General features: G+C 38.0%; 1 protein-coding gene across 8 annotated transcripts in view; it reads right to left on the bottom strand.

Moving 5' to 3' along the window:
• The window catches only part of RIF1 (replication timing regulatory factor 1), a 62,450-nt gene extending 46,761 nt beyond the window's left edge, over positions 1–15,689 (bottom strand). For 5 of the 8 annotated variants that reach the window (XM_036995888.2, XM_036995889.2, XM_036995891.2 and 2 more), the window contains exons 1-9: positions 15,448–15,689; positions 14,947–15,060; positions 14,140–14,218; positions 11,959–12,055; positions 10,896–11,023; positions 10,706–10,800; positions 9,732–9,921; positions 8,204–8,296; positions 2,205–2,343 (exon numbers count right to left, since the gene is read on the bottom strand). In XM_036995888.2, the coding sequence (XP_036851783.2) occupies positions 2,205–2,343; positions 8,204–8,296; positions 9,732–9,921; positions 10,706–10,800; positions 10,896–11,023; positions 11,959–12,055; positions 14,140–14,218; positions 14,947–15,050 (925 nt within the window). In that variant the 5' untranslated portion in view covers positions 15,051–15,060; positions 15,448–15,689. Of the gene's footprint in view, positions 1–2,204; positions 2,344–8,203; positions 8,297–9,731; positions 9,922–10,705; positions 10,801–10,895; positions 11,024–11,958; positions 12,056–14,139; positions 14,219–14,946; positions 15,061–15,437 lie in introns of all 8 variants that reach the window. The other 3 variants (XM_036995882.2, XM_036995886.2, XM_036995883.2) reach the window with 2 other exon arrangements.
• Positions 15,690–16,718: the final 1,029 nt, after the last annotated feature.

Below are 16,718 nucleotides of genomic sequence, written 5' to 3'. Positions count from 1 at the left end.
ATTAAAGTCTTTTTTACCATAGCAGGGGAATAAAACATTTTTTAAATCACCAGTTGTTCCTGGTTCTCCCAATATTTTCACTTTCAGAAATGCTGGTAGAGCTACACCACAACACTTACAAGGCAACAATTAAAAGAATGTTGTATTTGTTATATACCGTGTGCCAAGGGCAATTTCCCCGTTAAGGGGAATCTTGCAATGCCTATAATATTTTTGGTTGTTACAGCTGAGGCAAGTATGGACGATGCTAATGGCATCTATTGGGTGGCATCCAGGGATACTGCTGCACTTTCTATAACAGACAGGCAGTCCTACATAAACTGTCCAGCCCAACAAAAAGCCTGAAGTTTTAGAGAAACTGTCCAAGCTGCTTTAGTATTTTCATTATGTGCATTTCACAGATTTTTTAAAAAGTGCCATATATTTTTACATTCTATCAAAACTGGTTATTTTTAAAACTTACTAGAATTTTATCAAACATTACTGTTAGTCCCATTAGATTTTGTAAATCTAAATTCATTTAGATTAAGATCTATTCCACATTAATAACCAGGTTGTTAAAGTTGTGCATAAAAATTCAATTTTTTCAATAAAATATTTATACCACAAACATACACTATATGTGAGTGTGACTGGAGATATATAAAATAAGAGTTTATGTTCAAGTAACTTATCAAAATGTCTTAAAGATTTTGAAACATCTATCAAGCCATCTATTTGGTGGGATGGCATACATCAGTGTTTCTTAAAACTATTCTGACATTTAGCTTTCAGTTAACATTTACATAACAAGAAAGTAAAGTCAGACTACTGTGGAAAAATCCTTTATAATCATTTTTAAACTCCTACTTAATAGAGGAGATCCATAATTAATATCCCTATAGCAGAGATTTCCTAAATGCCAGGCAGTAATCCATTCTCCTTTAGTTACAAGACCTGCTTTCCTCAGGAAAGTGACGGATGCCCAATTTTTCACTTCTTTATCTACTCTTCCATTTGGTCATTCTACTCCATGAGATTTAAATGGAAGAATATGTAGAATTTCTGGAATGCTCTTTAGAGATAGCTGGCTCTGCTGGAAAGAAGTCATTTCTGCTTTTCTCCCTGCCTCTCCCCTACCACCTTCCAATCATCTATAACTAAGGCACACTGAAGATGACGAACAGAAAGGCATTTGATGCCTTAATGATTTCCTGGATTCATAATACTAGTCGCAGACTCTGCAGCTCTTGGAGATATTTCAAATGAGATAGCATTTTATTTATCTTCTTTAAGCCACTCCTATTTCATGATTTAACACACAACTATACATAATCCTAACACGTTTAGTCCCAAAACATAATCTCACACTGCCAGTTCATAAACAGCAAAAGAAAGAAAAAGGTGACATCTCCAATCAAAATCTGTGCCTGGCAATGCACTTTTACCAGTATTTTCAACAAAAGTTAATTGCAGTTGATTTAAATAATCACCTTGTAAAACACATTAAAACGGGGAGAAAAAAAAAGATTGTCTTTGACAGAGGAAATCAACATTAGTTAAAAAAGATCTTGTAAACATCACAGTATGCATCATAACTAAGATGGACTAACCAATTAAACAGATACTCATACTAACTCACTTTTGGGCTAAACACTTTTTCTCATTTATTTATTAAACACCTCCACTGCACAAAAGGAAGATAAGCTTAAGGTAATCAAAAGGAATCACTTCTATATATTAATGTTAACCCACTATTAAATACTATTCTAAATGTCCTGAAAGAAGAGAGTTCATCAGCCACATTTTTATTCCACAGCAATCACAATTGTTTCCTATTATCTACCAACCAGACTTTGGGACCTTTGATAAATTATTTCATCTCTCTAAAACAGTGAATACTACATACCATCTCAGGTCTACTGTGATTACTAAATGAGAATTATGTTAAGAGTTCAACTAAGTGCTGGAACATACTAAGAAAGCCAAAGACTATTTGCCACTTCATTCAGTTTTTGGAATAGCTTAGAACAAATTATACTAACTTTGATTTTCAGTAGCGCCTAGACTTAAAATTCCTCTGAGCAAACAAAATTTCCTTAAAACAAAAGCATTCAACAAAATTATGTTTCAATATAAAGTCTACACATAATCAGAAATGCTTTGTCTTTTCATCTTGGTTAACTAAAATTCATAGAAAATTGGAATTTTAGAATACTACTTACCTGGATTTAAAGCAAAATTATCTATTAAACTCTTCCAAGCAATAAAAGCTATTTTTTTAATCATAGGTGCTCCACTACGAAATCCTAATTCTTCAAGCTGTAACAGAGAATTAATGAAACTCCCACTTCGATGCAAGGTCTAAAAATGAAAAACCATTAAAAATTTATTTACCTGCCTGAAACAATATATAGGCACTACTATTATTTATTTACCTAATTCATTGTTAGTTATGTAAAGCCTTAAAATTTTCAATTAGTACAGAATTTGTATGCACACAAATTAAAAATCACAAAACAAAGTTCCATGAAGCAAATAATGTATAACACAGAACATCAAAACATTAAAATTAAGATGAATCCCAAGTTTTACTAACATAATACCCCCACAAAAAAGGATACCCCTATGAAAAAAAAATCAATAAATTAGATAATACGTAAAGGAAAAAATAGGAAATGTTGAACACAGAAGCTAATATAAACAAGTCTTTCCAAACAACACTGAAATAGACAGGAAAAAAGAATTAAGGGGAAAATGGATGACAAGTAAACAATGCATCCAAAGAAAAAATATTTAAAAAGATCACACATTAACAGTCCAAGTGGCTGTAATCAACATAAAAACTGAACAGAATATAAGCTGTATAAAAAAAAAAACAGAACTCACAAGAAAGCTACTGGAACTAATAAAATAAATGCAGCAATGCTGCAGACTACAAGATCAATGCATGAAAATGTTTCTACACACCAGCAATGAACACTCTAAACAGGAAATTAGGAAAGCAATTCCATTTACAATTAACACCTAAAACAAACAAGAATAATTTAATCAAGGAAGTAATACTTATACACTGAAATCTAGGACGCATTGCTGAAAGAAATTTAGAAAAACCTAAATAGTTTAGAAACCATCCCACGTTCACGGATAGGAGGATTTAGTTATCATTAAAATGTCTGTACTACCCAAAGCAATCTATAGATCCAACATTATCTCTATCAAAATCCCATCAGCCTTTTTCACAGAAAAAGAAAAGCCAATCCCTCAAGTTCAATTGTGAAACTGCAAAGAGCCCCAGATAGTTTAAGACAATTTTGAAAAAGAGTAGTAAGTTGGAGGATTCACACTTCTGACTTCCAAACTTACTACAAAATGTCATTAATTAAAACATATGGTAATGGCAGAAGGATACAGACCAATGGAAGAGAGATCCCACAATTAAACCCTCACGTATGCTGTCAAATGATTTCCAGCAAGGGTGCCAAGATCACTCAATAGTAAAGAGGAATCTTTTCAACAAATGGTGCTGGGAAAACTGAGTATTCACATGCAAAAGCATAAAGCAGGACCCATGGCTTATACCATACACAAAAATAAACTCAGAATCGATGAAAGTTAGAAACTTAGGAACTAAAGCTATAAAACCCCTAGAAGAAAACAAAAAGGATTCATGACATTGGATTTGGCAAAAACTTTATGGATATACCAAAAGCACAGGAAACAGAAGAAAAAAATTTATCTAACTTACATTAGATAGTCTTCATCAAAATTAAAAACTTTTGTGCACCAGGATATCATCAGGAAAGTAAAAAGACAGCCTACAGAATGGGAGAAAGTATTTGCAAATAACATATCTGGTAAGGTATTAATATTGAGAATAAAGAACTCCTACAACTCCACTACCAAAAACCATCCAATGAAAAAACTGGCAAAGGCTTTCCTGTCATGGATTATGTGGACCTGGCTGTTAGAGACCCCAAAATTTACAGGTTCTTTGCACCAAGGCAGCTGGACAATCATCACCACGCCACAAAATAAATACTGAACTATACAATAAATGTCATGGATATCACTTGGATTATCCTGAGTAGAAGAGAAAGTTGAGAGGCTCATGAATGTTCAAAGGCAGCAGCCATGACTTGTCTGAAGGCTAAGTTCTACAATGAATAGCAGCAGCACACTGACAAAATACAAATGAAAAAAAAGTCTATCAAGTTGCATGAAGAGAGAACACCAAACTAAAGGATGAAAAATCTCCACAAGGAACAATACCTGCCTGTCTGTTGGACACAGAGCGACAGTCCTGAGCTAAGTAAGGTATTTTCAAATACGGTTAAATTTTTAAAGGAGAAAGCAGCAGGAAATGGGACAAACCTCCACCCAAGGTTCATGCCCAGGAAGGAGAAACACTAAGTTATTTGAATATGAAAGAGAGAAGAAAGCATGAAAGACACTGATGACTAAAGTCTGCTCAGTTGGAAATTGTTTTATGTGAAAGCCACCTAAACATGGAAGCTTGTTAGGCCAATGAACTTGTTACAAGAAAACCCATGGAATATATTACATAATAAATGTAACCCTTGCCTATTAATATATACAACTTCCTCACTATATACAACTTTGGGTACTACTCAAATGAGTAAATCTGGCCCTGTGACAGAAGGAAGAAAGGTTACTTGGGGGAAATATGCCCAGGTAACTAATGATCTTGAAAATGATGAAAGCATAAATGCAATCTTACCAGTCTGACATCAGTTTAATGCACGTAATTCCTTATAATCATTTAAGACTACAAACTAAGACTGCAACACCAATAAGAAAAACCAACATTGTTAGTCAGGTTCAAGGTGAGTAGACAACACCGTTACTTTGATGCTTCTCAATTATTACCCAATAGGCCTTACATGTCTGCAATAATCAAGAGAACTATTTACCATATTGTCAAAATATTAAAATGTTCCAGTTTTACAGACGAACCCAACACATTTTCTGGAATGGCTACTATCCAAGAAAAGGTAAATAACAAACTCTGGCAAGAATGTGGTGAAATTGGAACTCCAGTGCATTACTGGTGGGCATGTGAAATGGTGCAGCCACTGTGGAAAAACAATGTGGAGGTTTCTCAGAAAGTTCAGTAACTACCATATGATCTAGCAATTCCACTCATATATATATATATATACCCCAAAAAATTGAAAGCAGAGATTCTAATACCTTTACACCAATATTCACAGCAACAGTCTCAACAGCCAAAAGGTGAAAAGCCAAATGTCAGTCAACAAATGGACAAACAAAACAAGATACATGCAACACAATGAAGTATTATTCAACCAAAAGAAGGAATGAAATTATAATACATGCTACAACATGGATAGGCCTTGCAAAAGTTACACTTAGTGAAATAAACCATACACAGAAGGCAAGAAGAATGATTCCACTTACGTGGGATACTAAAATGAGCAAATCAATAGAGACAGAAGTGGAATAAAGGTTTACCAGGGTCTGAGGGAAGAGGGTCAGAAGGAATAATTACTTAACATATATAAAGTTTTTGTTGAACATGATGGTTTTGGGGTACCTCCAAAATATATAAAGAACTTACACACCTCAACACCCAAAAAGCAAACAACCTGATTAACAAATGGACAGAGGATAAGAGACTGTACTCCAAAGAAGAAATTCAGATGGCCAAAAGACACATGAAAAGATGCTCCACATCACTAACCATCAGGGAAATGCAAATTAAAACCACAATGAGGTATCACCTCACACCAGTAAGGATGGCCAGCATTGAAAAAACTAAGAACAAATGCTGGCGAGGATGCAGAGAAAGGGGAACCTTCTTACACTGCTGGTGGGAATGTAAGCTAGTTCAACCATTGTGGAAAGCAATACAGAGGTTGCTCAAAAAACAAAAAATACAAATACGTTTGACCCTGGAATCCCACTCCTTGGAATATACCCAAACAATACAACCTCTCAGATTCAAAAAGACATATGCACCCCTATGTTTATCGCAGCACTTTTGACAACAGCCAAGATATGGAAGCAACCTAAGTATCCATCTGTAGATGAATGGATAAAGAAGATGTGGTACATATATACAATCAAATACTATTCAGCCATAAGAAACAAATCCTACCATTTGCAACAACATGGATGGAGCACAATCAAATACTATTCAGCCATAAGAAACAAATCCTACCATTTGCAACAACATGGATGGAGCTGGAGGACATTATGCTCAGTGAAATAAGCCAGGTAGAGAAAGACAAATGCCAAATGATTTCCCTCATTTGTGGAGTATAACAATGAAGCAAAACTGAAGGAAGAAAATGGCAGCAGACTCAGAGACTCCAAGAATGAACTAGTGGTTACCAAAGGGGAGTGGTGTGGGAAGGCAGGTGGGGAGGGAAAAGGGGACTGAGGGGTATTATGTTTAGTACACATGGTGTGGGGGATCACGGGGAGAACAGTGTAGCACCCCCCGGGGAGAACAGTGTAGCACAGAGAAGGGACATAGTGGATCTCTGGCAACTTTGCTGCACTGATAGACAGTGACTGCATTGGGGTATGGGTGGGGACTTGATAATATGGGTAAATGTAGTAACCACATTGTTTTTTCATGTGAAACCTTCATAAGAGTGTATATCAATCATACCTTAATAAAAAATAAAAAATAAAAAAGACCATATGGGGGAAAAAAAAGTTTCGGGTACAGATAGTGGTGTTTATATAATTTGTGAATGTATTTAATGCTACTGAACTGTACATTTAGGATGGTTATGATAAATATATCTACTCACCACAGTGAAGAACCAAACACAACCTCCACTCAAAAAAAAACCTGACTTAAAGATAGGACATACACAAAACAGCAGCAGACTCACAGAACCCAAGAATGGACTAACAGTTACCAAAGGGAAAGGGACTGGGGAGGGTGGATGGGAAGGGAGGGATAAGGGGAATAAGGGGCATTATGTTTAGTACACATAATGTAGGAAGGGGGATGGGGAAGGCAGTATAGCACAGAGAAGACAAGTAGTGACTCTATAGCATCTTACTATACTGATGGACAGTGACTGTAATGGGGTATGTGGTAGGGACTTAATAATGGGGGGAATCTAGTAACCACAATGTTGCTCATGTAATTGTGTATTAATGATGCCAAAATAAAAAAACGAAAACAAGTAGTCCCAGAAACTGTCACTGCCAAGAGATGTCTAAGGAGATAAGACAACTACATGTAATATGGTATCCTGGAAAAGAAAGCACATTAGATAAATACTAAGTAAGTCCAAATAACTATGGACCTTAGTTAATATTAATGTATCAATATTGGTTCATTAATATTAATACTGTACCATAAATGTAAGACATTATTAATAGGGAAAATTCTGTGTGGGGAGGATGGGGGAGGGACACAAGGGAACTCAGTACTATTCTACTCAATTTTTCTGTGAATCTAAAACTGTTTTTAAAAGTCTATTAAAAATAAATAATAAAGGAAAATAAAAGACAGAACATACAGTTGATTCTGATTATTCACCAAAGTTATGTTTTATAAAGTTACCTCAAAACACTATGAGTGAGTCCTGGCCATCACTCCCATGCAAAATACAAGGCTAAAGCTCCTGTGAGCCTCTGGTCATATTTCCATCAATCAACATGCAACCTTGTTTTATGCTTATTTGTATTTAGACTCCTTAATATATACTGTTGAGTCATGAAAACTGAACTCAACACAGCCAACAGCACTGTAACTCACGCCTGAACAAAGCTTATTTAACACACACATTTTCTCCCTAGAGCACATTATAAACCTTCTTATGCTTAGGAGCCATAGACCACACCTTAGCACTACTCTGGGGGCCACTTAAAACTGAAATCACCAAGAAAAAGCAGAAGTGAAGAATGTGGCACTAAATGGATCATGAAATGGACATATGTTTGATGGACACTGAGACCTGAAGTAACAAGGCAGAGCATAACCTTGCTTAACCTCAACTGAGAACAAGCACACCAGGGGACAAAGACTTCTTTTGCCATTCTGCCTATCCGCAACTGACTACAGTTAACAGCACGAGTACTGACGGTGGGTTCATAAATAAATTCTAGTGAGCAGTCAATTTTGAACATATGGCATGCATGAATGAGGACCGACAGTAACTATGTAAAGTTAAGAAATGAAAGGGTATATGGCATGTGAAAACTGTGAACGTACCTTCCCAAGAAGTTTGACAAACAGAGGCCATAATTTTAACACATAAGTCTCATTTTTACTCATAAACAGCTTTTGGAGCTCCGAAAGTAATTTCTGCAAACAAAAGCAAGGAAAGGGGCAAAAATGTGGTATCAAATTGATTGTCTCAGCCAAAAATAGCTGTTCCCAATGTCTTATTAGGACATACATACAGCAAAGCTGGAAGTTTTCCTGTAAATGTCCAAATATAAATACCATTAATATTTTACTATGCTGGCCATTCTTCCATTCATCAACTCAGTTTTTTTTCAACCCAATATACTTTTCTTTAAAAACTTCAGCATACTTATCATTAATTTAAGAGTTCAAATTATAATATTTTAACTTCTTACTCCAATAATGTAAAAAAAACACAGTAATAACTTCATGGATTAATAGACATATTAAGAAAACTTTAGTTCATATTTACAAATTGTGTGTAATCTGTTAAAAATTTTTAAACATACAGAAAAAGATTTGCAAAGACACTGGAGTTACTTCATTAGATTCCAAGTATTACCACAAGGTCTCCTGGATTTTAAAAAATAAACAAAGTCTCAGGTTTTAAAATCTGGAGAGCTCCCTTCTCTGTCTGGATTACTGCTCAACATAGGCTGAGTGATCCCTTTAACAGAAACCCCAATCAGCACAATTGTCATTCAAATTTGGATTCAAAACCTTCATACATGGTTTTCAATATAACCTAGAGTGAAAACCAAATGAATGCCTTCCAATGGCCCCCAAAGACCTGTTTCTCTTAACATCATCCCTTACTCCTTATCCTGACTCCACAACCACATCGCCCAGTCTTCTCGGAACATCAACCAGGTACACAGCCAGGAGAGAGGGCCTTTTGCTCTCAGGGCTCCCTCCTGCCTGGAATAAGCTTACTCCACATTACACAAATAGTTCTCCTTTACTGCCTTCAAACCACTGTTCAAGTATCCTTTTTCCTTCCGTGATGGCATCTCACCCTTCCCATCTGATTGGACTCAGTCCCTGTTGTTCTCTGTAATGGTTCTCTGTAATGGTAGTATACTACATTATTTTGCTTTGTTCACTGCTATATTCACAATGCATAACACAATGCCCAGCATATTAAAAGTGCTCAATAAATACCTTCAAAAATCTAAAAAATGCAGCAAATTAGGGAACTGTACAGGAGATGCACTTATGTGCATTAAATTTGTATCTACTGGGATTATACTGTAACAACCCAAATAGCACTGAATCAGTTAATACTCTCACTTTTCTAGAAAGGCAATCCTTTCTAATCACCATTCACTGGGGATGGGGTAAAATGCCTGGATAGTAGTAACACTGAACAGACAAGCACCATTCCTTTCTGTAATGTAGGAGCATTGTACCTACACTAACTTAGGCAATTCTTTGTTTTAATTCAATAAGGAACTTCCTAGATCAGAGTGCAATTATACCAATATGAGCCCTAAGTGTGATATGAAACCTTCAATGCAGTATCCAGAAACTTCTTACACAAATTAATACTTACAGTAGTCATAAGCTGTTCTGTGATAGATGCTATTTCTTGTTGTTTCTGCAGCAACAACGGCATTCCCATCTCTAAAGCAGTCGCTCCCCGCAAATGTACCTTTTGGGCAGAATGAACCACTAAAGGTATGACCAATTTTGCCCACCTAATTGACTCCTCTCCCATTTGAATTGGGGCTTGTTCAATCAGTCTATAATAGAAAAATCAATAAATTAGTTTGACCTCACCAGGAAAACCAGCAGCACACAGAATATGCATGGTATGGTTCATGTTTAAGAATATAAACATACATGCATCTACACAAAAAACAGATCTAATTTTTACTTGATAGTTTGTACATTTCTGTATGACTTATGTAAATTTTAAAATAAGAACACAGTTTGTCTTCAGATTAAATTTTTCAAATAATTATTTTTATACAATTAAATTCAAAGTTCTAGGAGAGGGCAGCCAGAGAACATCACATAATGTGAGCACTGCAATCAGGGAATCAGAACACTAAGTAGTTAGAGCAAATTACAACAAAGAAAACTGTAAACAAATGAAAAACAAAGAATTCCTATCAGAGTCTGCTGTTGGCATATCCAATTATGAGCAGGTGTGGAGGGAAAAGGGGATTTTCCTGTTCTCCACCTGGGGCTGGCAACTGTTAAATGTCTTCCTAAACAACCCCCCATAAGCCCAATTATGAGTCCATACTGTTTTTTGAACTTCTGGAAAATCTCTAACAGGGATAATTCTTAACACCAGAACTGTGTTAGCACAGCACAACCAGGCTGTCTCAGTGAAAATACAGATACCCAGGAACTTAGGACATCTACTTCCTCCTTCCTGGGACTTTTGAGATTTTTGTCTAAAAGGTATCTCCTCCTTTAATGTCTAACTCATATTCTAGTCCCGTAAGTCCACTCCATGAAGTAAATTCTAAATTTGCTGAAACTATTTTCCAATTTGCACAGCACTGAGACTCATACCTTACGATGACATTTAATGCTTCATAATCAACAACAGCAGAATGCACCTCTCCTCTATTAAATACTATTTCTAATGAATCAATTATACTGGATACCTAAAAGATAAAACCAAAGAAATACAAATCAAATAAGCCAGGGTTTTTAAACTGGATGTGTGATTAAAGAAAACATACATAGAAACCATACTCACTACTTTGCCAACAGCTTCACTGGGAAATGTCTGCTTAGATATCACCCAAAGTGCCCTCGTACGTACATTTTTGTCTGAACTCTTAACAGTATCATTCAATTTTGAAAGGAGTTCTTGAATATTTGTCTCTGAAAAACAAGCACCTTTTTAATTATGTAAAATAGTTTACATCCTTTCAAATCTCAAATGCAAAACTAGAGAAAAATAGCATACTCTTTACTGTCAAAAAATTTAAATGCATATGCAGTGGAGAGAAGGATCAGAGACCCAGTATTATTATCAAACTTCTTTCCAAAACACAAAAATCCAGTCAGATGGGAAGGCATATTCAGAGAAAACAGCAGATTCCAAATCAGATAGTTTGTGCAATTAAACTGGAAATATGAGTCTACAAAAACAAAATCTAAAGGTATCATTAGGTTTGAACATACAAGACACTTTTTGGCAAGATGGTTATGAATCCTACACTGCTTTAAAATGAACACCTGCTTTAGACTGCTAACATTTCTAGATATAAAAATGAAAGCAGAAATTCTTCTCTCAGGAAAAAAAAGATGGTAACAATTTTCTGACATTCCCCACCCCATTCTTGATATCCCTTCTCTAAAGATCACTTTCCGGGGTTTCCTTTACAATGTCTACTACTAAGGACAGAACAACAATTAAGATTATTGGAAAACTCAGAAAGCATCAGATCCTGTGCTTTCAATACCACAGTTAGTTCCAAATTGTCCCACTTACCACTATGTAAAAGAACTTTTCAATTCAGCATGCTGCTCAGTACATATGCTTGTAGAAAATAATTGACCACCTAAATTATTATTAACTTCCAAAGCAGATGTGCTTTAAGAAGGTTCAGTTTTCCTTGCACTCATTTTTAAATAGGCCTACCTTTTAACTTTAATGGTATCAAAGTTAAAGCTATGTCTAGGTAAAAAGAAATCTTCCAATGATATCTAAACATTCTCTCACAAAAGCAAATCCTGTAACTACAAGTCAGAAACTAGTAGCACTTTTAATATCATCAAATTGTAAGTCTAAAAATGCTATCATATTCAATTACCTGATAATCCTGAGGCAATTTTGGGATTATATAAGCAAAACCCCAAGGCCTGTAGAGCAGCACTACTGAGCTCCGAGTTCTGGCTGGAAATATGAGTCTACAAAAACAAAATCACACTTAACACAAACAAGTGCAATTTTAAATCAATATTTAAAGACCAAAAGTTGATTTAAAAACAAATTACATTTTATCAATCAACAATCTTTGAGAGTAGTTATAAAAGATCGGGAGACCAGGTACACAGCTTAAGCAAGCAAAGAAGAGGAAAACTAGAGATCATCTGAAGAACATTTCTTAAAGATAAAAAAACATCTCCACACACCTGAAAGCAAAGAGAAGCCAACAAATGCGAGATCTTGAAGACACTTTCATGAAGTCCTTCCACAAAGGTTAAGCAAAAAACTCAAAGGCAAAAGCTGACATTTTAACTTTAGAGTGGAGTGACACCACTTAGAGGGAAGAGGTTGGAATGTAACACTTAAAATTGAGTATCGAAAGTGCCAGCTTTAAACGTTATATTAAAAATCTCAAAGAAAAAAAAATCCCTACTTCATAGACAGAATTTGAATCCATGTCTATCTGTAATTCAAAGCTGAACCCATATTACGCATATAAAAAGCTGTAAAATCCAAAACCTATCAGAGTGTCGCTATACCCACCAACCACGTTTTTACTTGTAACTGTCTTCCTAGGTACTATTTCCTATTCCAAAGTGATTTATCTTCAAATACTCCCATTTCTCTGAGTCGGATATCCAAGGAATCCTTCACTAAGTGTTACTTTTAAGCAGGAAGAATAGCAAACCTTAGTAATCAAATGAGGACAATTCCCTGGGGCACTCCTTTTTAAATTAATCAAAAGTCAAACCATGGGGTATTTAAAGCAATCAGTTCAGACAGCCAGTTATAAACACTTAAGACTTTGAAAGCTACTACTTTATCTCCTGAATAAAAGCTAGCATGTTTCTGATCACTTTTATTAAATACAGATTGCTTGAAAGTAAGTGTTCCTTAACAGTGGTGTGTCTTGTCTTGAGAATGTTGTGAGTTCCTCGACACAACACTAGCAGAATCCTAAACAATAACACAGAAACGTTATATTTTACCTAGTATGGCTTCTGTTCCCAAGGAATTGTCCTTACAGTGCTTTGACAATTCACACAGAAACTTCTGTGGATTGTCCTTATCTCTAACCACCAACATGCCTCCAAATAATTACTCAGCTGGCATTTTAGCTACAAACCCTATTTACAGTGCAACTTGACTCAAAAGCATGTAATTGAGTTCCTGATCTTACATTCTCTCAAATATCAAATTTATGAAGACGCCTGTCTTCATCACATCAAATATTGCTGGAATGTGGAACATGATAATGAAGAAAAATGGAATAAATAATACATTAACATTGCTTGATAATACTATCACTAAACCAAGAACTACTCCACAGTAAGTTCCTGTTCACATGAACTGATGACTGTAACAGCAATACTACGAGTAGACAGTACCTACAATGCCTCGACATTTAGACTGGAAATCGTGTTAAAGTGTACAATGAACATGTTGATAGAATACTTCTGTTTAACAGCACAAAAACAGTAATAAAAATAAGAGCTCAAAGGGACTTTGGAGATTTACAACCTCTTCATTCTAAATACAAGGAAAATAAAAGGTGTTTTTTAGGGAGGTCACAAAGCTACTGCGTACTCAAGTAAGGACAAGAACCTAAGTCTTTAGTTTGATGTTAAACTACCTACCACCTTCCTATAAACAAGCAAAAAAGATTACCGTAATAGTATTTTTGACCACAGAAGAGAGGTAACACTGAGAGTGAGAGGTCAAAAAAAAGTTACCTACAGAGTAGATAAAAAATTACGGAATCATTTACTTAGAAGTACATTCCTACAAAAGAAAACATTATATAATCTCTGACCATTGTTTTTAAATTTAGAGTAGAGGTTTTGGACTCAAGTTGCCATCGGCAACTTTAGGCAAGTTAAACCAATTTCTTCTGCAATATGACAAGAGAAAATATGTAAAGTGGTTGAGAGCAGGTGATATAAAGTATGTGCTCAAATAATACTGTAAAACTGCTATTTATTTTGTTTCACATTCAAAGTTTTTATGAGTTAGCTGGTAAACTTTCTCCCAAAGTAAAAAACTAATAAGCAACAGAAATACATACTTTTAAGACTTTGTATAGCCGAGGAAGTTTTTTCTCAATTTCTGTAATGACTTCTTTTCCATCTTCTCCAGTCATACGACTTAAAAGCAGAAAGAAGACAAAGTCTGTGTCACTGGCAGACACTAAAAAAGATCTAAAATACCTGTATGTATCATCTGTTTAAAGCTTATGTTAGAACCCTGGCAAATTGACCCAGTATTGAAGATATTTAAGAACATATTTAATACCGAATACAATATACATCAAATAAATGCAAAAAACCCTAGAATAACTTCTGGGTCCACAGTACACACGTTTGCACACTTAAAAAAATTTACTAGAAACTTTTTAAATCTTTATCGTTTATGTACAAGTTGTTATCCTTTCCCAGCAATTTCCAAGTTACTACGGATAGCGCTGAAAAAATGATTTGCAGTAAAACAAATATTGTGAACCATACGCAATTAAAATAGAGCCCTGGTTATTACTCGTTATGAAAAAAAACAATGCTTAGTGGCCACACTGTCCCGACATCTGCGGTTTACACTGGAAACGATGCCTCCAAGCATTCCCACTTCCAAACTTTAAAAAATCCTACCCTCTTAAGACACGTGTGCAGGATTCCTCATTCCAAACATACGCCTCAAGCGCTCAACACCCGGGAACGTCACCGAGCACGCAACATGCCCGCAACTCGCCGGCCACCCCGACGTCCTCACAGCTGCCAAGCTTCTCGAGTTGCAAACTCATTTTGCATGTCCCACCCCAGCTCTCCCCCGAGACCCTCCGGAGCGCCCCCCGCTGCCGCCCGCCGCCGGCGGGCCTCACCTGGTCAGAGTCAGGTAAGCGTCCGTCTGCTCCCCGCGGGAGGCGGACGGATCTTCCAAAGTCTCCAGCAGCGGCGCCAGGGGGCCACGACCCGGGGCCGTCATGTCGGCCACCCTGAGGCACGGACCGGAAAAGCAGAAAACCCAGTGACCGAAGGGAACAGCCAGCCACACAGCGGCGGCCCAGGGCGAGTCCGGGCCCAGACCCGCGCTCCGTCCCGGGCCTCACAGCCCCGCCGCGTCCACAACCCAAGACCTCCGCGCGCAAATCAAGGCCCTAAAGTCCTCCTGCGCCCCACAGCACGCCCCCGGCCCACACCGCGCTCCGTCCCAGGCCCGCTCCCGCCACCACTTTCCCGGGCAGCTTTCAACTAGGGAGGTGACCAGCGGGGGGCGGGAGAAACCCGGAGAGCCGAGCATCTCGCCGCGAGGGGGCGGAGGCTGCCAGTCAGAGGGCTCCCCACAGCCTGGCACTGTGACCCCAGTGTTTACCGCCACGTACGAAGGTCAGGACCGCGTCCTCTCCGCCGCAGCCCCGCAGCCCCCGGGCGCAGCCAGACCTCGACTTTCCCCGCTCGTGCGGTTTACTCACGCGGGCGGCCCGCTCCCTCCTAGACCAAGATGGCGTCGGGGGCGGGCCCGGGAGCGCGCGGGAGTGGGGCAGGCGTGACGGGAGAGGCTCGAGCCAATCCAACAGGCCGCAGCGCGCCGAGGACATCGATCGCCTCCCTCCCGCGCCGGCCGCCCCGCCCGCCCCGCCTCTCAAGTAACCTTGCAGGGAGGGGTGTGTTGGACTCTTCGACCCGCAAGGGACGTAAAAATCAAAATGTGAGTGAATCGTCCAAGGTCACCAGACAAAAGTCAGTGGGCCCCCAGGCTGTTTTCAAACTCGGAGTCCAGTGCTTGTTGAAGTACTTTAGGAACAAATCCTTGAGCAATAAGAGATAACAGTACTGCAGTGTTCAAGACTAAGGGCCGCGTCTAGATAGGTCTTGGGTCAAAGCGTAGTTCTCTGTGGCTTTGGCAAGCTAATCAACCTTCCTGTGCCTCACTTTCCTCCCTGAAAAACAGATGAAAACAGTACCAGCTTCAGGTTAAAGTGAAGAAATAAAAGGCAAAGCCGACAGCGCTTAAGTTTTGAGTGTGCATAACAATGGCTTGGGGATCTTGATTTAACTGCCGATTTCTGGGCCCCACCCTTAGACATTGTGATTCCATGGATTTAGGTAGCTCTCAAGGATCTGCATTCTTCTATTAGACCCCAGCTGTTGCAGGGTGGGACTTGACCTGGGCTTCATTTTTGGAGAATTGGACAGTAAACCCTTAATGAAAGTCAATTGTCACTATTAATGGGCAGCTCCCCTTTTCATAGACCTCTGATCACTCTCCACATAATACAGGATTGTGCCAACTTTGAACCAGGCGTCTAAGGCGGAGCAGCAACTGGTCGTCCCATTTTGCAGACCTCACCCACCCCTAGTGCTTGAGCCTTCACTTACCCACACATAGTCCAACTATCAGCTCCAGAGGCCTGGGCTGGTTTTGCTCTCCTCTGTGCCATCTGTTACCTAGCAAAGTATGGTGCCAAACCAAGCACTCAGTACATGATACATTTCTTAAATGAAAAAAAAAAAAAGGAAGACGGGAAGGAGACATGCAAGGTCTTGGGAGGCAAGCTACTGAAATTAAAGATCAAAAAAGTGAAGAGTTGTGTCTCGGTGAAGCGTAGAGACACAGTGAAAGTAAAGGCACGGAAGAGTTTTCAGTGCAGCC

The sequence above is a fragment of the Manis javanica genome, chromosome 7, assembly GCF_040802235.1.
Source record: "Manis javanica isolate MJ-LG chromosome 7, MJ_LKY, whole genome shotgun sequence".
Classification (NCBI taxonomy): Eukaryota; Metazoa; Chordata; class Mammalia; order Pholidota; family Manidae; genus Manis; species Manis javanica.
The sequence above is the reverse complement of the archived record's forward strand: the minus strand, read 5'-3'. Positions and strand labels throughout refer to the sequence as shown.